General features: G+C 45.6%; 2 protein-coding genes across 3 annotated transcripts; both read right to left on the bottom strand.

The window, feature by feature from the left end:
- Positions 1-6166: 6166 nt before the first annotated feature.
- LOC122367052 lies at positions 6167-9456 on the bottom strand. Of its 2 annotated transcripts, none has more exons than XR_006253987.1 (3): positions 8896-9456; positions 7332-7577; positions 6167-6919 (listed from the first exon to the last, which is right to left on the bottom strand). XR_006253987.1 is itself a non-coding variant. In XM_043339831.1 (3 exons), exons 1-3 carry the CDS (start codon positions 8877-8879, stop codon positions 6718-6720), a joined length of 555 nt encoding a protein of 184 aa, XP_043195766.1. In that variant the 5' UTR covers positions 8880-9454; the 3' UTR covers positions 6167-6717. The 2 variants fall into 2 exon arrangements, 1 of the variants encoding a protein (XP_043195766.1); XM_043339831.1 differs by having other exon boundaries at positions 8773-9454.
- A 4942-nt stretch (positions 9457-14398) lies between these two features.
- On the bottom strand, positions 14399-22403 carry LOC122367053 (protein tyrosine phosphatase type IVA 3-like; the record flags this gene model as incomplete). The annotated part of the gene is made up of 3 exons (XM_043339832.1): positions 14399-15148; positions 20454-20620; positions 22263-22403. Coding segments are annotated over 3 exons (417 nt in total), but the record flags the coding sequence as incomplete, so codon positions are not given.
- Between the last annotated feature and the right edge of the window lie 690 nt (positions 22404-23093).

Raw genomic sequence — 23093 nt, 5'->3', positions numbered from 1 at the left:
TAGCCTTTGGAAAAAATTTTGGTCACAATGTGTAAAATTGATGTCCGGGAGGGTACTGAAAGTTTGGTGACGATCGGCGCAGTGGTTCTGGAGATATATCGAAAAGTCTGGAGGGGGGCAAAAAATAGCCCCCCCCCACCAGGTCGCGGGATAAGCAGGGTTGTATACGACTCAATCAATAGCAATCAATTCAATCACGACAAATTTGGGAAACCAATCAAATCAATCAAGTCAGAGCAGTTTTCGGGAATTGATTCAATCGACTCAAACGCGACAATGACAGGAATCAATCAACTCAATCAAACGACTCAAACCAAACATACATCAGGTTTTTGACCCACCAACTTGGAAAAGTGTCCATAGCAGTCTGGTGTACCTATAGTTCGTTTTTTTTTTTCAAAAGGACGCTGGCTCCAAGTATGTTTTTCGAACAAGCACGTGTTTTAGCGAGCAAAACCAGCAAAAACTGAACCTGAGAAAATCGAACGTCGACTAATTTTAACATGTGATTTCTTCCCGATAATTTCCATATGGGCGTTTTGGAAGCAGATATGAGAACAGCGGTGACGTCATGCTGTCGAACATGTATTGCAATGTAACGTATAACTATCATGGACGGAACCGCTTACTCGATTATGCTCGGCAACAGTGAAAAACTAAGTTTCACCCAAATTCGTTGACACTTGTCCCACTGCACGGGCATTTGGGTGCCTGCTGCCACCAGTGACGCCATCATAGTATGTTCATTTTTAAGAAACAATTTCCAGCTACTTACCGTACAAAATTTGAAATCGATTATTTTTTCGGTAAGAAATTCTTGGCCAGACACTGAAGCTGCCAATACTCACGTGAGAGCTTCGATATTGAACTTTGAGCCAGCGTCCTTTTGAAAATAAACGAACTATACCTACCTACCTACCCACAGAAGAAACATAAAAATATTGTCATTTAAAATTATAAATTGTCATGCCATTCAAAGTTTCTATGTAATAAGGAAGGATACCTAGTGATGGACAGGTGGATCATGATATTGAGGTTCAATGGGTAGAATTGGAGCAGAAGTTTCATTTAATGGGTGCAAAATAACCCAGTAGTTGACTCGCCCCTTAACCCGCGCCCTGCTGGGGGGGGGGGTGTTTGAACACCCCCCTTGTGGTTTTTTGCGAATATCTCAAAAACGGCGTTATCATACATCAATTCTACACATGTTGTGAAAATTTCAGACCAAGGTCATTCAAGGTCAGGTCACCAGGTCACTTGAAGTGACCTCACCTCATAAAAAGTTTCAATGTCTGTCATAGCTACACCGAGTGACCGATCGCTTTGAAACTTTCAGCGATTGCTAAGAGCAATAGCATGTACAAAATGTACATCTCAGAATTTTGATATCGATGACCTAAGGTCAGGTCAATTTTGCGACCTCCCCATTATAAGTCAATGGGAGAAAATTGAAATGTGCCTCTTTTGGACGAAAGACATTATAAACACTCCCAAACACCGAATTACAAGTGGTTTAGACACACTGAACATGAAAATGGTGTCCGTGACCCTTGTTTATGCCCTGAGGTCATCTTAGGTCACGAATGGTATCTAACAGTTTTTCGCAAATAACTTTTGATAGAGGCATGCTAGAGCGATGAAAACGCCTTAGATGTGTTCAGCTCGACGATACGGATCGACTGATATGCAACATGACCCTTTTCGGTCAGGTCATGACCTTGACCTGAGGTCAAATTTTCAAGTTGACCTTTCAAGGTCAAGTTATAATTCATTCGATGCGTCTTGACGAGAGGAACACGATACCGGTAAAAGTAAGCTCGTACATGGCTTGGGTCAAAAGTTATTGCAGAAAACTGTTTCCGAAAAAATCGGCTATTTTTGTAGTTTTTGCCCCCTGCAGGCCAAACCGTTGACGTTAGGTCAAATCTGAGAGAATTATCAGAAAGGGCGTTAATAGGGCTATCGAATGCGTTTTTCCGCGGCGCTGTAGCTCTATTGGTTCTCGAGTTATGCGTTGGCTTCTTGGAAATTTTCGACATTCGACCTGGAAATCGGCGAAATTTTGCCTTCAATGACCTCTGGTGACCTGACCTTTGACCTGACCAAAAAATTGACCAAGTAATTTCGTCATTATTTTTGACGCTCTTTCGAACGCCGCCTTCCGCGTATCGCTACGTGGCCCAGGAGCCGAGTTACAAGTAGGGGTGTTCAAACACCCCCCCCCCCCCCCAGCAGGGCGTGGAAATCCAGGACCCCCAGAAGGGCGCGGGTTAACCCAAATCACCACCTTTCACCTAAAAGTTGTCAATTTAAGTTTGGCCATATTCCAACTCCATTTACACTAAATATCAGATATTGCAGTTGAAAGTTGGCTGCTCGGATTTTGGCAGTGTTCGTAATTTGGCCATTTACCCTACACCATGTCTATTTTAATGAATAATATGCATCAATAACATATTAACCCTAGGGAAATAGAAATAAATATCTTACCTGCATGTGACGGTTTCGGTTAGACAGAGACTGACGGGCAGCCTGAAAAATCTTGCCACACAATGTGCATTTGAGACGTGGGATGTTGTCAGATTGGGAAGGAAGAGATTTGAAGTATTTAGCGGTCCACGACTCTGGACGTGGCATGTCAATGTTAGGTACCTATGTGAAGAATTCAAAACATTTTATTGCAATACAATTTGAAACTGTTAGGACTGGGGGATAGGGATGAGGATTAAAAATACATTTAAAAGGAAATGGAGAGGACAGGGACTCTGGAACCACAGGATAAGGACCAAGGAAGTAGGAACAAGGAAAATTAAAAGGTGAAAACCAAGGCCACATATAGGGCGAAAACGGCACGGTGCGACTGCGAGAAAACTTTTTGCCAATAAGTATGCTAAGCTTTTATAAATCCTTATTTTACGTCTTTTGATTTTTTTGGTAAGATGACGTCATTGATTATCATGAAGTATGGTAGATCATCATAAAATAAATCGGTTGTACAACACCAATTTCGTTTTAATTATTATTTCATTTGAAATAAAACCACTTAATAAAATTCGGTAAAATATTTTAAGGAAAATGAAATATATTAAATATGTTATGCTTAGGCTCTCAGGAGAAAAGGATCAACAAACGTTATGCTGCAAATTAAACAATGCAGCAAATTAGCTATTAATTAGGTACGTAAACGTAATTAGCGAGACGAAAACTGCGCTTTTGTTTCAGTTATTTTTGTAGGGGTTCAGATATTTATAGAGTTCAGTGGGTTGTTTCTGAGGAGATGTGGAGATGTGAAGTATTAATTAATCACACTTTATTAGTATATATAATATAGGGCCTTGCACTTTATCATCTGGATTTTAAAAACAGCGTTTCCTGCTGAGTGCAGAAAGGTAGGTAGGTGCATCACCAGGTTCTATCACCAGGATTGGAGCAGTTATTGCAGTTGAAAGTCAAAGTTGGCTGTCCATGTTTAGGCACTGTTCTTTATTTGGCCATCTACCCCATATTGCAGTTGTGATGACAAGCAGTTTTCAGTGTAGTTTTGTGATCTTTGATGTCATCAATTGGTGTCATTATTTTTCGTCAACTAAAACTTGTTTGAACTTTCCATTCAATCGACTCGTCAATCATACGAGTCACTCTAATTTTCGGGAATCAAATCAGTCAACCAGTCGCTAAAGTCAAACGAGTCAGTCAACCAGTCATCTCGAAAAGTCAATCGACTCAATCCAATCAACTCAAAATACGCGTTGAAACAAATCAATCAATTCAATCGACTTGATTGGTAATATTACTAAGTGCTCGAGCGAGGAACATATTGAATATAATTAGATAAATAAAAGAAGTTGACCTTTTCCTCGACATCACGTTGGTTTGATAAAGGCCAGTGGCCGAAAGCTCACCGTTTTTTAAAATATATTATTCGGCTTTTTACATTTTTGATGTCGAGGAAAAGGTCAACTTCTTTTATTTATCTAATTATAGACTTGATTGGTATAAAACCCTGGGTATAAGGCGTGGAGGAGAAGGATTGGTCTGTCCAGGAGATGGAAGACAGGAAACAGAAAACCTAAAAAGGCGCTGCCAGATAATTTACCGAATCCCTGATGTGTGTTCCCGCCACGTTTCGTCATCTCACCAGCTACCACTACCTGTTCCGCTCTCATACGCATATCATCGTGCGTTGACCCAGGGCGCGTGCGGCGCTGCGTAACAGGCGCCCTCGGGTCATAACGGTGGGCCGGCCAAGGCGAGCTGACCTCACAGATAGGCGCTCGCTCCGGCCCGGAGGTTCACTGAACGCACCCGGCTGACCTCAACTGGCATGCGCCCACAAGGTGCGCCCCGGGCAGCGCTCTCCGATCCGCATACACACACGCACACGCACATAAAGACGCACGCAGGTCAGGCGGTGCTGGCCAAGTTTGGTTTACCGTTCGATGAGCTGTCGGATGTGAGATCTGGGCCTCGTTTCATAAAAGGAATTACTTACGGCTTTCCGTCAATTATGCCAGATTTGGCGTATTTGATGCCAATTCGGTTTCATAAAGCCGGAGACCGGAGTAATTCACGCCATCGAAATTACGGAGCTTCATATACGGCAAATGCTCGATTCCGGACCAATTGATGCCGTTTGGGTTTCATAAAACGACGTAATTAACGCCAAATATTTTATCAAGTTCTTGATATCAGTGGTGTAAACTACGCACGAAAATGTTGCGTGAATTTGAATTAATGTGAAGATTCGAAGCTAATTTTTAATATATTTTATACTGTTGAGCCCGGTGAGGAAGAAAGAACAACCAAAATGAGACAAAGAAACTGCAAATCTTCTGTACCAGTCGCATTTTGTGGCCACAATCGGAATTTTGTTTATTCGCCGCGCCGCGCCACTTTCGTAGTTAGGCGCTTCTGCTTAGCTGGCTTTCTGCTGTTTTCAATATATTGATTTAATAAAGGATGATCATCAATATCAATTTTGTTTTTTCATAAATAATTTTTTAAGATTTAAATTCAACATAATTGTTTTATAATTTCTCGTAAAAAAATCAGTGTTGACATGAAATTGTAATTTGTAGGACGCTTGATAAATTACGGTAACTACGCAAATGTGCTTAGTTACGGAGGTGTAAACAATTCCACAGGGAGACACCGGTTGGTCACGTGACTCGGAAACAAAAATCAGCTGATAGAGTGGCGGAATCCCCGTAATCAAACACGAATAATTCCGGACGATAGAGCGGCAGTATAGGAGTCTTCTTCACAACAGGCAAACATCGCCACGTTTTTCATTCAATGATCAAGAAACGTTCATAAATTATATATTTTTTCGACGATTACCGCCGCAACCGACGCGCACATATCGTTACCAGCTGTGCTTTGCGATATTATTTGTAAAGAAACGGCCAATACCTACTAAATTATGTGCAACAAAGCTCGAAAAAGATAGCATTCTATATTGCTTCAACCTTCTACTTACGCTTTTATAATTACGACAGCGACACCATACGGCCTATCGACGCTATGCAACTCCGTGGAGCGTCCAGCCGCACTCTGCAGAGTGTGCCGAGATCGGAGGCGGACCATCCGCGGCACGTCCACCTGCGCTGCCCGGCCGCTGGAAGGGCGACGCCGACGCCTAGCTCGTCTGGATACCATCCACTCAACTGTTACACAGATGCAAAAAGACCGCCCGCTGCGCACACAACTAAGCTACTTGGCTACGCCCTCTCGGGGAGGGGAGGGAGGTGCAACAACCGTCAACAGTCTGAACTCTGATGAGCCAATGGAGTCTGTGAGCCGCGCCAATCAGCGCTGTTCCGCGAGTAGACGGGAGCTCTATTTTCGCTGGTCCGTCAGTCACCAGCATCGTTCCGTGCTCTCGATGGTAGCTATTCGGCCGTGTTTTCGTGTGTAGGTCAGCAAAAACAGTGAGAAAGATTCTCGGATCGCGCCAGTCGGTCGCAAGGGTATCAATTGTCTATGTACTTTCCAGTATTGCAAACGTTATTGTTAGGACCCGAGGGTAATCAGCAGTCGACGCATTTGTTGTAATAATAAAATTGAAAATATAGCGAGGTATATTCACTTAAATTCACATATCACCTTTGATTTTTTTTTGCACGCGCGGACTTCTTGTCCCCGCAGCTACAGCACACAGCCGATCTCCATGTTTCTGTTTCAGAGCTGCAGTGGACACGGCAAAAATACACTTATGTTCTGACAGCTTAATCCAAAAGTACACAGATTTCACGACGAACTACCACATTCATATAATTTTCTTGCTCACAGGTGCTCAGCAATAAGCGCGCGACTGATTGCAGCTAGTGCTCTCACGATTATTAATTCGCGCTCGCCAAACCTGCCATTTACATCCACCACCAATACCATCAGCATCTGTCCAATTAAGTACCTATTACCATATCGAGCCAGAATGAGACCACGACATATTATCGTCCTATTACATAGCACAAATTCGGGGGCGGGTGGGGGTGGGGGGGGGGGAATCCTCCAATCACAACCAACATCGTTTTGGGACGGGGAGTCGAAGCCGGGGCTCGTATCGACGTATCCTTCACATATCTGGGCGTCTCACTCCTTTCGACACTTAATCAACCCTGGCACACCATCCACCGAGCCAGGTCGGCTCCGACCATCTTGAGTTCCATACTGAAATCTGATAACTGACCGTCATTTGTTCCTATCAGTCAGCGCGCACTATGCCTTAGCACAGCAAGTGCACTGTGCAGCCTTCTTTGGACACCGCCTCGGAGCAGGGCGCTGGTCCTGGGTGCCCGGCGCCCTTTGTTCGTGTACGGCTAGCAGCATTTTCGGGGTCGGATGGTTTCCGCAGTGGCGGCGCTGGTCACCGTGGAGCCGTCGGACGACACCGTCAGATGAAGCGCCCGCAACTGGTGACCTGTGACACAGCGACACGTCAGGTCCCACGTCAGGTCTCACGACGACCGTCACGTTTCAGTCGCGACGGCCGTTATATAAACAATCACGGCGGCCGTCACATACCAGGCACAGTGACCGTTACACACGATCCAAGGCGACCGTCAATTAGCAGTCACGGCGACGTCACAGGTTGCGACGGTCCTCAAATGTCCGCCACGGCGACGATAACTCATAGCTCATAGCGTTTCCTGTCGCACACTTAGCCATCGCCCATAATTGCAATACATTAGCCTGTTTATACGTTTCTCACTCAAAAGTCGAGGTCCGAGTCTGAGACCCATCATACGTCACGACCCCTGCAACGGCATCTGCATTAGCAGACATCCCGTCCCGGCAGCACACAAAGTTCTCTCCACTCTCCAGCCACTCACCTATGGACTGGGGGGCGAAGTAATCTTGGGGGTGGCATAGCCAGGACGTGTCGTCGAGCTGCCGTCGGCGGGCGTGCCACGAATGGCCGGCGGACCTCCGTCGGCTGGCGGGCCACCATCAGCCGGAATGCCGTGGTCAGCCGACGGGCCGGCGTCGGTCGGCGAGCCACCATCAGCCGGCTGGCGGACCACTGTTGGCCACTGAGCCAGCGTCCGTCGCCGGGCCTCCGTCCACTGGCGGGCAGTCTGAATAACAAGAAATAGTTGAATTAGTTACTCTAGTGTTCACTGTTCAAGTTCATAAAGTACAAGTCTCAGCACACCTAATTCTATTCATATACACCGTATATCTATTTCATTATACATTGCTGTACAACCGTTTTTAGAATAATATTAGTCTTAAACTGTTAGCAAGTGAAAATGCCTTTTGTGTTCAGTTAGGCCTGTTGAGACCATTGCAGAAATGCAGACCATTGTGGAGCTGGAAGGAAGATAGGGAATTAGCTGCTGTGCTCCAGTGGCAGTGCTTCTGGCTACAGGTCAGGACATCCACACTTACAAAAAGGGTCTGAGTTGGATCTTGGACCCCTGTCAGTGTGGTCTCCCTCTTGATGTAATTGGCTGAGGAGAATCAAAGTGATGTTAGGAGTTAGGACTGCAACTTATCACAGTTATTAGCAGGCTTTGGGTTAGGTTAGGTTTGGTTTGGTTAAGTTACAAATTAAAATTAACGGCACTAGTAGAGCAGATGTCAAATGAAGGCGCTTATGCTTACCAAGTAGATAAATAGGCAAAGAGAGCAGGATGCTCATAGGAAGGGTTTCCAACCAAGGAGAGGCACAGCTGTAGGTTTGTAGGTTGTAGGGTTTTAGGTTGTATGCTGACTTGTAGGTTAGATTATGTCAGGTAAGGTTTGGTTTGGTGTTAAAAAGAAGCATCTCTGGAAGCAAGAAGCATAAGAGCACTTCTCCTCAGTTGTAAAACCTCTGTGTAACATCTGCTCTACTAATACCCAAATATCTTGGTCACCAGTGACAAATTCCAATCTCAAATGAGCTGGCCAGTTCACAATTTGTAGGATCATGTTTTGTCTGTCAGTCAACAAAAAATATTGTGGTTATGAGCAGTTCTTTGATGATTGTGGAGGGTTCAAATGTGGACATGTCGGAAATATAGTCTAAATATTGATCATCACTCCTTATATGGTCATCACTCAGCCCATTTGGGTGACGTCATATTCTTAAATTAGATAAATCTTATTTTAGATTACCTCCCTGCAGTTTGCCCGACTGATACCTATATGCTGACGGTGACCCCAGCTTTACCGTTACCCATATTTCCAGCTTAATTGACAATGACTGGTACAGAATTGTCAAACTCAATGATGCATTTTGCTAGCCCTTTCGCCAAGAATTGTAGTCTGTTTCATTGTCATACTCACGTCTCCCCATCAGCATGACATTGCTTGGCGTACTTCATACAGCCTCGGCAAATGAACCCTTTCAACCGCTTTGTTTTGCAAAAATGCCCAACACGTGCATCATCCATTTGGGCACAGACTTACTTCCTTAAATGGAAATCAAGGCTTCATACAAGCCAGGGGAGGCGAAGTTTGCCATCCTGTGTTGCCGATGATTCGGGCATGAGCACTGTCTTGGTCTTGGTCAGTGGTCTTCCTGGTGGCATTGTAGCCTATGAAAATATCTATAAAAAAACACCAAAGAATACTGACACCAGGTCAATTCAATACTCCACAAATCTCCGATGCTCCACGCTCCACAAAATATATCCACAACTCCAAGACCCACAGAAGTGAGAGAACCAAAATCAAATTTGAATTGAAATTGAAATGTGCCTAATAAACAAATATACACAACACAGAAAGGTCGAAAACCAGGGATGTTCTCTATCATCACATGGAACACCGTGGCAGCCAATTGAATGCAAAAACGTGCGTCTGCTAGCGTCAGAACTATATTAGCAGCATTTGCAGTACACGAAACCGTGAGCAGCTGTGGGTGTATAATCGTGGTCAGCAGTTTTTAACATCGAATTTCGTAATGTTCCCCCATTAGTCATGTTTTGAAACTTATAACATCAGATAGAAAATTAAATTATGTTACATATAGTACTCTCAATAGATGCCGACTCGGTCTTATTTTTTAGTAATATGCCACTAACTGTTACAGTGTGACCTCAAACAGCAAGGAGGCTGATACATTATAGACCAAAAATATATAACTTATAGCACCGAAACTGCAATAAAACATGCATACTTGGGAAGAAAATAAAATTTTCATTTTGATTAAGACCTATTGCGAATCCATCACCACCATGTTTACCGAGCATCTATGTTTTTTGTTCGGAGTTGATTGGTACCCATGTGGCACGGCTGAGAGCAGCCGTTCGCCACTTGAATCGCTAGCAGTGTATACCGCTAGTAGTTCACCTCTCGTTGTGAGAGGGAGTGAAAGGATTGTCAAGGCAGAGACTACCATCCGCCACCGTCGGCACCACACAACTCCAAGGGAGGAGGAGACTCCCGATGTGGGCCCGTGTCGGTAGCTCTGAGCTTGACTAGGATGAACGAGTTACCGATCGTGGATCGTACTGATTTATTGAACAAAAATTGGCACACTATATTTCTAGCAAGGCTACCTTGCATAGGTAGTTTCAGCGTCTAAATGGTAATATTACAAATTACAGTGACAGTTGGACAAAGAAAAATTACTCCACACCTGCGCTCCTAGATTACCCTCTTAAGGCGTGACAATACAACAGCTACGGTTACAAGAGATAACATATAAGGCAGAAAACAATCACAAGACATATGTGTCAATCAATCACTGACATCTGCGTGCATCAAAAGGATTTACTAGTTTGCGACGCCGCCGCTGGGTTGCACACGCTACGGCGCCGTCGCTAGCAACGGAGCGCTGTTGCACCCGCTACACCCAAAATGCCAATTTTCGGATTCGGAAGCAAAATTGACAATGTTCCCCCATTAGATGAGCTTTGATACTTTGACACCTTATAATGTCAGCATTTCTGCATATTTTGGTGAACGTTTCAGACGCCGACTCGGTCTTGTTTTTGAAAACCATTACATCCAGTGAAACAGTGTGACCAAGATCACCAAAGGTGGTTTTACATTCAACATCGATTTATTCTAGTTTTGAGCATGAACAAATGAAATAACACATAAAATCGGAAAGATAATTCAATTTTGATATTGTTCAATCATGATTTACAACCTATACAACTGATTTTATTCGAGAATTTGTGGTAAAACGTTGGCTGGTCAGGTGGGCCCGCCATTTGCTGACCTTGGTGGTTTCGAAATTGAATGAAACAGTATTGACATTTGATAATACTTTTTTACTATTAATTTTAATTTTTAAGGATAAAAATATGATTTCATCAATAACAAACTCCTACAACCAAAGATATATTATTTTCGAAATGGCGTGGTCGGTCAAAAAATTATCTTCGCATATACTTTACAGAGTTACGCTAGTCTTGCCCTGTGCACGTTTATTGCCAATTTATATATAAATAATAAAACACATAAAGATACGTGGCCTAGTTTCTTTTTTTTGGACTGAGAAGGCCAGCTGAAAATAGTGGTTAAAATACCTTAGTGTTGTGGCGGCAAACCGGTTTTACCTAGTTCTCTATATACCGTGCAATTCCAGTTGTGGCTTTGTGAAACAGCTTCATTTGCGCTCCGTAGTTTGAAAGGGTGTGAATTACGGAAAGGTGTAAGTTACGGCAGAGCTTTATGAAACGAGGCCCTGTTTGAGGAATTCTAATGATGAGATCCTGGATGGCTGTCTATGGCCCTTAGTGGGTACCGGTAGATGACCGAGCGTGTCGAATTAAATGCATACTTTTTGTTTGAAAAAGGTCAGCTGCTGGGTGTTGAGCTCACCAGGTTACGAAGGCTGGCCAAGTGAGGTCATATTGCCTATCAATTGATTCGGCAGGTCTTCTCAAGTTCACTGATGGTTTAGTGGCACGCTATAGCCCCTCAGCGGCACAGGGGGGGATGCAACCCCCTTAAGGGTTTTTTTGCAAATAATTCGCGTAAGAAGCGGCTGATTGCGACAAAACCTTCAGCACCTTCGCATTGATCAATTTTACACCTACCCTGAAAATTTAATGTCCCTGACCCAAATGACCTTTGACCTGTGACCTACTTTCCAAGACAATGTTTGGCCGGAATCGCGATTCGGCATGTCGGCTCGCATTAGCCGCGCGTTTGCAATGTTTTCGTGGTTTCAAACGCTCAAACATATGATTTGATGTTGCTCCCATGCATTAAAGAGGATGTCAAGGTCAACTGAAGGTCAGGTCAGACTCAGGTCATTGACCTTTGGTGATCTCGGTTCACTTTTTCGACTTTTACATGTTTCTAGGCTAGTTTTTTTAGCTGAATTCGAATTTAGAAACTATTTGCATAGGCGGCGGAACGATTTGAGACAAGGGGGGCACCAGCTCAAGGAGCCAAACCTAGGATACCCCCACTGAACTCTATAATGTACCCCCAAATCCTGTTTTCTCATCGGATTTAGGCCACTTATTTTTCGTCACAGCCCTGACACGATGATTTTTATTTTTATTTTTTACTAAACGAAAATGCCAGTTCACCCCCGTATGTGTGGTTAACTTTAAGCTGATCCTCAAGTACCTACAGGGTTAATTAACGCAGCAAATTATTTTATCGTACTACGTTATGCAATATGTCATCATCCACTACCCAGTGGAAACGGTTAGTCTCTAGTAAGCCAAATACTGCGCACAATGATCGCCGGCTTTGCAGCATCGTCGGTGCGGCGGTGCGTACGCGCTACTCGCTAGATGCGCTGGACTTCCGACAGGGAATTCCCTGGGACTCCCCAGTGGGAAATCCCCGGTGTCGGTCCGGCCGGAAGAAAGACTCAGTGGTATTATATAGCAGGCGTCTCACATCCGTGTAAACGGCCGGAGGTCTGGTGACGATATGAGTAAACTGAAAAAAAAATATGTACAGTCCACAGCAGAAGCAATGTGGGGTTTCAGTCATGGGTATGTTCTGCTTCTGAAGCTTAGGAACGATTAACCAGACTACAATGAAACTTTGAATGTAGCTTATATGTATCGTCACCCTTGCAGCTGCAACTTTAGCTATTGACATCTTCTTTTCGATCACTCCACATTAAACAATCGCCAGTCAAAGCCAACCGTTGAGATTGGTAAAACCCTACATTACTTTAGCGGTGGGCTGTACCTTATACAAATACAGCTGACCTGTAATTGCTACGGAATCCATTTCGTAGTTCCTACGTTATTCTATTATTTTCCGTACTACGCTACCGAAACATCCCAATTACGCTACGAAACGGTACTGACAGCTACGGGTTACCGAAAAATTCAAAATAACGTAACGTAGGCCAACTCTGGGCACCACCAGCGGCCTAGCAGGAGCACCAGTCATCACACGACTAACCAAAAATAAAGAAAAAAAAATGAAAATAGAGCACCACCAAAATTAAGTGGCCGAAATCCGTTGAGGTTTTAATTTTGGGTATAGGTAGGGGCACCACTTCGATTCATGACCCTCCCCTTGGAGTTTTCCCGAATCCGCCCCTGGTACTAATACATTTTAATTTAAGGGGGGCACCTTGCTATTGGTGCCCCCCTTGCAGAATTCAAGGGGGCACGGTACCCCGGTGCCCCCCCCCCCCCGTTCCGCCGCCTATGACTATTTGAACATTTACGAAGTAGTTCTGGTGCCTTTGTAACATGTTACGAAGCTGTCAGAGGCGGTTGACACGTACTACGAATACCTACCCGTCACGACCCCTACTGGTTGACCTGACCTGACCTAACCTGGTCTAAATGTTTCAAGACATCATCTGTGATCAAAACTAACACGATATTCGTGATCAGCACCCAGAAAAACCCCATAGCAGCCACACTTTACGACCTTCTATCAGGTCCCGAATTCCCCGACTTTGGGGTCATTGACCTGACCTGGAAGGTCAACCGATGACCTAGGACCTTAAAATTGGGTATCATCGGCTTCCTCTCGTCACGGGCAACACGCTCGTTTCTTCCGCGAAGATCTAGCTCGATCAGGGGCCAAACGGCAAGAGGGGGTCCAACCGACCCCCCCCCCCCCCCCCTCTACACATTGGAAGCTGGCAAACGGAAGCATTGGAAGCTGAGTGGGCAAAAGCACTTCACTGGGTGGGCAAAAATTGTCACTGGAACATGTTATCCGATTCCGAGACGCCGAATATGAAGATGAGAGGAAAATAAGTGAGGTCTCGACGGTCTCGACCACGCCGCATGGTAGCGCCACCTAGTTGGCCGATTATTTCTTGTGACGCCACCTGGAAATCCATCCTCCGCCCGGTAGCGACGCCCATGGATGGTGGACATGTTTAGACGGCGTTCAATGGACAATGGACAGCGGACAGTGGACAGCTGGGACCAAGAAGTGAAGTCACCCCCGCTATGGGCAACATCGGCTGGCCTGGGACGGCACCAAATCCATTGCTGTAAGCTAAGCTCGCATAGTGTCAAATATGCCAATCGCCACTTCTACCGGTATAGTAGGTTTAGGTATGTCTCGAAAGAACTATATAGAAGGTGGCAATAGAAGTCAACGACTGAAAGACGCCAACTGCTAAGGAAACAGCGGAATGTAAACGTCCTTTGCGTGCAGAACATTGGTGGATTTACATCGCATCCAAAAATACCCGCGACTTCATAGCGTCGCTTATGACACGTCTAGTGTCATAAGCTAGACAGTCCCGTTGTTGACTGTGCGTCTGCGTCTGCATACATCTACTCTAGCGTTTGAGCAGGACCACTGTGTGCGACATTTCCATAGTCTGCCTAGAGTTGCGTCTGACAGACAGAAAAGGGTGCCACTTCTTCACTGGAAGATGGCCATGAATGTCGTGGTTGGTGTGAACATCTCGCTCTGTTAGCTAGCGGTTCATCGTGATATCTACCTCATTTTGTGTTAGCTTTAAGTTACCCAGCCATGATAGCAGGCAGCAGCAAGAAGACAATGCTCGTCACTGATACGTTTATTTTTAACATGGCTATATTACAAACACCCGTGATTCATTCTCCAAGCGAAAACAGTTCATTCCCGGAATAGAAGCATTCGGAGACATCTCACGACCTGCTCTGGAAGTCGCCATCACAGTGACAACTAGCCATCTATAACTCGATCCACGCCAAATGACGGGAGAGTTGAACCGAGACATGCACCTACCGTATCGGAGCTCGAGCGACCGCAGGGGGTCGGTCGACCGCAGGAGACGTAGTCACTGGTCAGTGACCCAGGGTGACCATTGCACCAGACCAGGGAGGCATCCGTTCACCCAAAGTCGTTGCATTTGTTCAATATCATCGTTTCGATGGCCGCTGGTAGCATGCGGTTTGGGTGGGTTCAGCCTCCTTCAGCCCAAGCCTAATGTCTTTATGTCCCCTCCTCATTTCATTTTCGACTTTGAAAAAAGATGACAAGTCAAATGTTCGCACAACATAGTACCAAGAGTGGTAAAACAGCTCCACAAATAAGGGTGGAATCATGTCAGGCTCGCGTTTGAGAAAAAAAAACTAATTTGGACCATGATATGTCCATTGTCCAGCATCCCTAGCAAGTTAGAGCAGCGCGTCCTCTATCGGCGGACTGGGGGCGACATCTTTATTGAATTGAGCAGCCTGCCTTGGCGCCGTTCTTCCTCAGGCGCGACCTCGGCTTGTACTTCTCCAAAAACTGCAGCTGCTTCGCATTGATGGCTCCTCTGCGCTTCCTGAAGCAGGACAGAAATGGACCAGTTAGAACGATGGATTCAACCAGATCCAACAGCTACACCTGGCAGTTACAATATATAAAACTACACCCGCGAAATAGGGAGTCTAAGTCCATAAAATAACGACACACACGAGCTTTTGCCTCAGTCCGCCGTTCCTGAGTCACTTTATTCGCAAGAATTTGAACAAAAACAACATTTCAACACTAGACAGTGAATACTTTTGTATTCAAAGTATCTCATCCGACATCCACGATGAAAACTGAAAAGGGTATTTCAGCGCCCAGAGGCCAATGTCAAGATATAAAGAGCTAGATCCTCCAATAACAGGGCCAAAGAAACGGTATCTACGCTGGCCCAAGCACCAAAAACACCTTTCTTCACGGCCAACGACTTATTGCATAGATAGAAATTATCAACTGCGAAATGAATTGAAATTATCATAAAATAGGTATGCGTAGATAACACGTCGATAGCGCCCAGCTAATAATATTCACGACCTTCACCGATTTAATTACGACTGAGACAGGTTATATTCATTTGAGACCTTGTGCTATCGGCACTCTAAACTGACACAGTGCACCTCTCCTATCATCTTCCCAATAATTCCAATTCAAATTGCAGTCGGAAGTTTTAACGTCACGCGGCAGACAGCCGTCCCTTATCTCCGATAAAAAGCAGCTCCCACTTAACGAGCAGACACGATAAGCCGGTACTTTCAGCGGGCGACAGACCTTACATCGATCACACGCCTGATGATTAGCCCAGACACTGGTCACCCTTATTACAGAGACGGCGGGAACGATGGTTCCCGAACATCTTGGGGGGGGGGGGGCAAGAGAGGGGAGCGCACAGGCGCCAGACGCTCGATGACGCAATCCCAGCAGAGGGAGGGATTCCACCGGCCGGACCCACGCGGCGCACCACGTCACATGTCATGTGAGAGGGCGCCACTGTCGCCAGCTCCCCCGTCCGCTCCGCGTAGGAAACCGCTCCCGGGCCACCCACGTGGTGGACAATCTTCGAAGTTCGAGCCTACACATCCGTCCATACTAGCATAGGACTACTAAAATGCAGTGTGCACACAGAGGAAGTTGTGCAACGATTGGCATATAGGTACCACGTGGTTTTCACCACCAAAAGGTCACATGGTGTGTGACACCATTGCGTCACCCTACTCGGTATCTTTCTGTTTTTCTCCTCCCCTTCCCCTTTCCTCTATCACTTGGGGATTTCCCAGGTCAAAGCACATGCTCAGCGGAGCTTGCGTGGGGTTCATTTCCGCCTATACCCGGTTCTTCTTCAATGATATATTTTGACGCCATATGACCGTGACACCACATGTATGTGGTGATAAGCATGAAACATGTGACATTCCCCACCAAGTATGACCATTAATATTGCTGTATTTCCCTGAACCGGGAAACAATCCATACTCGGCAGTCAGCGCTAGTCGACAATATTCAGAGAAAATGACTGGCAGCGATAAATTAACCACCAGCATACGTTATTCAGTGCATTTATACCGCGGGCCGCAAGATTCTTGACAACTGGAAATGAAAGGATGACATGACGGATTTGTAAGACAGGAAAGTCAATTGGTCATCAATCTTCAGGTGTCAGATAAAACCCATGTCTCATAATCTAGGTACGAAGACTTGTGAAAATAGCAATAGCGGACTTTCTGAGAAGCAGTATTCGACTGAGTTCCCGTACCTTGCAAAACAAAAAGTTTTCTCAAGTTGAAGCAGGGGTGGCCTTTTTAGCCCTACGGATCAATCTATTTTGATCGCATTAAAGGGACTATCCCACCTTTAACATGGGGTTTGAGTTGAGATAGCCAAGTTTGCGGCAAGGTTCAGAAACCACTATCTATCTAGGTTGCAACCCCCGCGGCCTCTTGGTGTTGAAGAAATTCGTTCCCTTCATTTGAAAATGGGCCTTGTACAAGGCCCTATCTTCAACATGGAGCGACCGTTAGTGTGACGTCACCTCGTTTAGTCATTCTGATTTAAATGGGTTTGTTCGTTGAAAAATCGCTTAAAACTTGGTCTGAACTTTGTTGTGGTGCCTACAGAGTAAAAAGAATCAGCTTTATGACAGTAATGTGGCCTGGGGAAGGAGGTAATTTTGGGCTGTGACATATTTGAATATTTGTGACATATTTGAAAGTTTGTGTTTGGAATATGGGAAGCCTAAGATGTTTAATGAAAAATAAATGCCAGAACCGTGTTCCTGGTCATCCAATCTATAAAGTCGGACACAATTTAACTGGTTTTAACAACATTTTAGAAGGTGGGATAGTCCCTTTAACCCTTCTCTCGAGTTCTCGCCACGTCCGGCGCGCCCGCCCATGCCGCCCCGATGACGTCAGCACACCAATGACGTCACGCCACTCCTCGGAAATTCTCCTCGTCGGCGCCGTCGCCGCGGTCCGGGAATGCCGACCGGCCGTGACGTCAGAACCCCACGATAAGAGCTGACCGGGTGAATGGCGAGCGAGCCCCCTCCCCGTCCGCTCTAGTGGGTATGTGCGGTCTATATAGAGCATGACAGATTATCACAATTTTAACTGTTGGCTGTGCAGTGTACAGAAGTTATCGACTAGTGTCCATCGATGTCGGTCAACAAATTAGCTTACGTCCCACTGACTTCTGTCCGTAATTAAATTTTAGTAATGCCCACCGGTCACTAATGGCAACTGACCGTGACTCACGACTTCGGAATTAGACAAAACCGTACACGTCGAATGTCACTGACCTCTGGCTCTGACTCACGGTTAACGCTAGTCAATAACTGGTGCTGGTCGTCACTCGTCAGCGATCACTTACTGCGACTGGCGCCCCCCAATGACAGTAAACAACGGCTTATGTTACACTTACAACTCCATCATCCGTATAGCAACTGAATAATGGCAGCGTCCTCACAAACTGTATATGTAAACAACCTCGAGTTCAGTCTCTCTACAGGCCGATTGGCGCAGTGCAACTGCTTCCTGTTGCACTACTATTTACTAACTAATCTACAATCAGGCCAACTGGATTGGATAGGCCTTCCATGAGAGTCAACTCATTATCAATCGCATTCATAAACCGTCCATACGTCCTATCAGATCTCACCAAAGACAGCTTACAGAGCTGGGCTCAAAACCTTCGAAAAGTATCCAAGGCCCTCCTGGGGCATTCCACGATAGATCGTACCACTTTTTTCCAATTTGACACCCTCATCTCTCGGAATTTGACGAGAATTGGTCTAAGGGGTAATCAGGGGCTCTGAATCCACCTGTAACAATTTCAGGCTTATCAGATAAGTATTTTTTGAGTTATGGTGTATAACATTTTTTGGATCTTGCTTTGCAGCGCTAAGTTTGGCGGGCTGTAACTCTAAGACGGATTATTCAAATGCCAAATGTTATATAACATTGAACTTGCAATGAAACAGAGATTAATATGTATTTTTGAAATTTCGAAAAATAGGCTATTTTTGATAAATGACATATCGAGTTTTCTTTCATTTGTATTTTTTGGACTTTGGGACCAAATTATTTTGACTTTTTATTTCTTCAAAAAAATATTTGGCTCATTGTTAAGAAGTATGCAAAAAATTAGGAAGGTGTTCTTTCTATAAATGTATTTATTTTACGTCACGATAACGGTTTCGAATAGTGATTTCGGGAGGGGAGCTTACAAATGGCGTGGTAAAGCTGCCTAGTGACATCACGGGTTACTGAAACTTCAATTCAAGTCTGAGTCATCTGAAAAAAGTGAAAAGAGGGTTCATTCAACCCTCTTTCCTATAAGCGCGAGGGTGAAAAAGGCTGTTTGGTTCTGACATTGTTTTGGACGCCAATGACCATAGCTGTCCGAGATGAAAGTTACAGGACGCATACATGGTGTCCTCTAGAGGTCTCACAACTTGTATATCTGGGAATTTTTCAAGGTTACTTGAGGTCAGGTCGGTCACGTGACATCACTGTTAAAAATCAATGGGGAAATATAAAAACAGTTATTTTGGCGCCGAGAATGATCTAAAACTATCCCACGTACATGGTATCGTGATTTCATGCACTCCTTGCAAAGTGCAATGCTTTACTTTTGCATTGTTAACCTTGCGTGACGTCATTTATGACGTCACTAGGGTCGTACGAGTTTTTCGTCAATAACTCCCGATCAAATGGAGCTAGAGAGTCGGGAAAGCCACCAATGGACTCGGGAAGACCTTCCGAATCGAATGATATGCCATATGATACCCTTTGCCCAGCTTCGTGACTTGAGGGGCTCTGACCTGACCTTGACCCGAGGTCAACTACTTAAGTTGATCTCACCCTAGCAAAAAGTATACCATTCGATGCACCTGAGCTAGGCGAACACAATGATGCCAAAATCGCGGCTCTGCGGCCATTTTTTGCGAAGTTATTTACTAAAAACCGAAGCCGTAACTTAAGTCACGTGACCTGACCTCAGACGCCACCGGTTAACCTGAGACCTTAAAATCGGGTACCAATCGCTGCGAATTGTAACGGCACACACGCTCGTTTTTTTCCGCGAGGCTCTAGCTCTATTAGAAGCGAAACGGCGTGCTGGGGTCGTATCAACCCCTCCGAAACCCAGTTTGTTTGCGGGAAAATGAGGAACTTATAGAAAGAACACCTTTCTAATTTTTTGCATGTCGATTTGCAATGACATGAAGATTATTTTGAAAAAATAAAAATGTGAAAAATTTTGGTCCCAAAAGTCATTAGAGGTAAATGAAAAAAGATTAAGGTTTTTGCTCAACAATGAAATTTTTTCTTTGGAATTTTTAAATAGTAATATTAATTTTTGATTCATCGCAAGCTTAGTGTTGTTTACTTTTTGTTGGTTGCTTAACCCGTTCTTGAGTTATAGGCCATCAAACTCACCGTTACATACCGAATTTAAAAAATGTAATGCAATATAACTCAAAAAGTTTTGATCTGAGAAGTCTGATATTTTGTCAGGCGTCTTTGGGGCCTATGATTACCCCTAGGACCGATTTTCATTAAAATCTGAGTGATGAGGGTGACGGGCCTGGTACGATCTATCGTGGAATGCCCCTCCTATCACCCGTCTTTCATCCAGTACTCCCAACCGTCTCCCAAGATCCCATCTCGCTGGCCTGCAGCCCCCATCAAATTCCACAGCCACAACTTCCGCCGTATTACCTCACAAACTTCTACCCCATCCGCGAACAGTTCCTGAACCTCAGTCCTCCGGGCGCTCCCCATCCCCCTTCCCCTTTCTATTTCCCCCTCTACCCTCCCTTCCCTCTTCCCCAAGATACGTACTCTCGAATGAGCTCCACAGCGTCCTCATACTTGAGTCCGAGCTCCATGAGTGCCAGCGCCACCAGCACGGGCGCCCGTCCCAGGCCGGCCACGCAGTGTACCGCCACGCACGAGGTGGGGTCAGCCCGGGCCTGGCGTCGCACGATGTCGAGCCATTCGGTCACAACCTGGAGAGCAAGGGGAAATGGGGTAGAGTTAATATCGGAAGTCACAGCCTCCACAGTGCGTCGGGGAAACGGGGAGGTTTATGTCGGTAGAATTGCAACTTAGAGGTGGCAAAAGGTAAAAATTTTGGGAACCAGACTCGAACCAGACCCGACCGGGTATTTCTGGAACCAGTCGGAACCAGTCCAAGTTGGAATCGGAACCAGTTGGACCCGTTCCCCAAAAGTCAATTAATACAAACTATTCGTAGGTAGCATTAATTGCATCATGTAAAACAGCCCTTTTCCACCGGCAATACGCATGAGGTACAGTATGCAGAGAAACATACATGAGCAAATGTTTTCTCTCCATTCACTTCATATTTTGCAATCATTTGTAGTGTGCACTGCATGATGTATGGTAGGACCCGGTTGGACCCGTCAAAAAATTTCCAGGAACCGGTCTGGACCCATATGGGTCCAGACTGGTTCTTTGGACCAGGTCCTCGGGTCCACATTTTGCCACCTCTAATTGCAACCCGTAGAGATGGAAGATGGAAGGGGGAAATGGGGGCAGATAAAACCCATTTCCTGGGGGAGACACGTGCCCATTACATCATGGGCCGTGGCCGACTAGACCAGCAATATATTTCCGATTAGCATTTGGTTCACTGGAGTGGATATGGTGCTTAATCTAAATCACATGGGGAAGAGAGGGGTTAAGTAAGTATACCGGTACACAATCAGTGAAACGTAGGGGTGACAGGGGCAAAGCAAACTTCAAAGGCAAGTGGGAAGATGACAAGTGGGTGACTGCAGCGAGGTTCGGTGGCGATTGTGAGATCAGGCGATAGCCACTGGGAAGTCCAATAATTGGAGTGGTCAGCCGGCTGGGATGTGTGACAATGAATGGCGCAGTCGATATGTACAGCTGCAGGGAAGTCAGGCAATGAATAGGGTGATTGGAAAACGATTCATCAGGTCAGATTACGATATGTACAGCAGCAGAGAAGTCGGGCAATGAATAGGGTGATTGGAAAACGATTCATCAGGTCAGATTACTGGGGAGGTCAGACAGCACTCGACAGTTCTAATCTTTCAGCTGTTGTTTGCAAGGCCATATGTTGTTTGACTTAAGTCTGAGAGGAAGTTCAAAAACACCTGATGTTAGAGTACCAGATAGCACACGAATCTCACGTCCCACCGCTGAACGGGGATCTCAAGCTGAATGTGGGAAAACGTTTCAAGGCTCGAGCAGAACTAAATTCAGAACGCATAATTCAGCACGAATTTTATGTTTGACTGAGTTCGATAACTTCTAAAAAAAAACTATTGTCATCGCTCTGCAATTGCAAAAAGTTGCCCATGCAATAATTAACGCATTATGTTCCTATGCATAATGACAAGACAAAATCATTTAGCATGAGCAGGACCGTGTTTTCCTTTCATCACAGCTAATGAGCAATTCGTTGGCTAAACTAAAAGGGAAACGTGCTTAAAGTCACGACTTCCATATTGCCCTTGTCAAAAAGCACGTCGCTCTTGTCAAAACGCACGTCGCTCATACATCTTACACGTCGTCTACTGCGCCGGTAGTCGGTTGCCTAGACTAGATTGGCGGACTGGATTTGGACTTGACTAGACTGGCTGACTATACCCCACTTGCCTCCGCGGGCGGGAAGGAGCCGTCGTCGAACTCGAGATCGGTGACGGTGATGCCCTCCTTCTCCAGCAGGTCCGTCTTATAGCTGGGTTCGCAGACTCGCACCACCGCCTGCGCGTTGTGCCGCTTCAGCTCCTGTGGAGAAAGGGTCAGAGCGACCGGTCAGCAAGGGTCAAGAGGTCAGAGAGACCGGTCAGCAAGGGTCAAGAGGTCAGAGCGACCGGTCAGCAAGGGTCCAGAGGTCAGAGAGACCGGTCAGCGAGGGTCAAGAGGTCAGAGAGACCGGTCAGCAGGGGTCAAGAGGTCAGAGAGACCGGTCAGCAAGGGTCAAGAGGTCAGAGAGACCGGTCAGCAAGGGTCAAGAGGTCAGAGAGGCCGGTCAGCAAGGGTCAGAGAGTCAGAGGGGTCATAGAGGGGAAACAGATCAAAGAGCCAAGAGAGGTGACCAGGGTTCGTTCGGTCAGATCGAGTGGTCAGCATGGGTCGGCCGGTCAGGCAGGGGAAGGTCAGAGGGTCGGCGAGAGGGGTCAGTGAGAGGGGTCAGTGAGAGGGGTCAGCGTGGGGATCAGCGGGTCAGGGAGATGGATTACGGAAGAAAAAGAGTCAGCCAGGTATCGAACTACGTAAGGTCAAAATATGAAGCCAGAAGGATCATCAGAGCATAATGAAACAAATTCGGGATAACACGGCGTCAGAAAGAGTTGTATGATATTGTTAGATCAAATATTTAAGGTCTGGTAAGGAGCTTGTAAGATAGGATTATGTAGGCTGCTCGAAAGCGTTTAAAAGCTGGCAAGGTAAGTGCCAAAGGTAAATCAACAGCGTGCGCAAATA

The sequence above is a fragment of the Amphibalanus amphitrite genome, unplaced genomic scaffold (assembly GCF_019059575.1).
Source record: "Amphibalanus amphitrite isolate SeventyFive unplaced genomic scaffold, NRLGWU_Aamphi_draft 000846F_arrow, whole genome shotgun sequence".
Classification (NCBI taxonomy): domain Eukaryota; kingdom Metazoa; phylum Arthropoda; class Thecostraca; order Balanomorpha; family Balanidae; genus Amphibalanus; species Amphibalanus amphitrite.
The sequence above is the reverse complement of the archived record's forward strand: the minus strand, read 5'-3'. Positions and strand labels throughout refer to the sequence as shown.

What these genes read in the sequence shown, in the direction of transcription:
- LOC122367052 (XM_043339831.1), bottom strand. Translation starts at nt 8,879, where the DNA reads ATGGATGATGCACGTGTTGGGCATTTTTGCAAAACAAAGCGGTTGAAA. An exon ending in TGTCATGCTGATGGGGAGAC is followed by an intron (nt 7,578 to 8,772) that starts GTGAGTATGACA and finishes CTTGTTATTCAG; the next exon opens with ACTGCCCGCCAGTGGACGGA. An exon ending in CTTCGCCCCCCAGTCCATAG is followed by an intron (nt 6,920 to 7,331) that starts GTGAGTGGCTGG and finishes GCTGTGTCACAG; the next exon opens with GTCACCAGTTGCGGGCGCTT.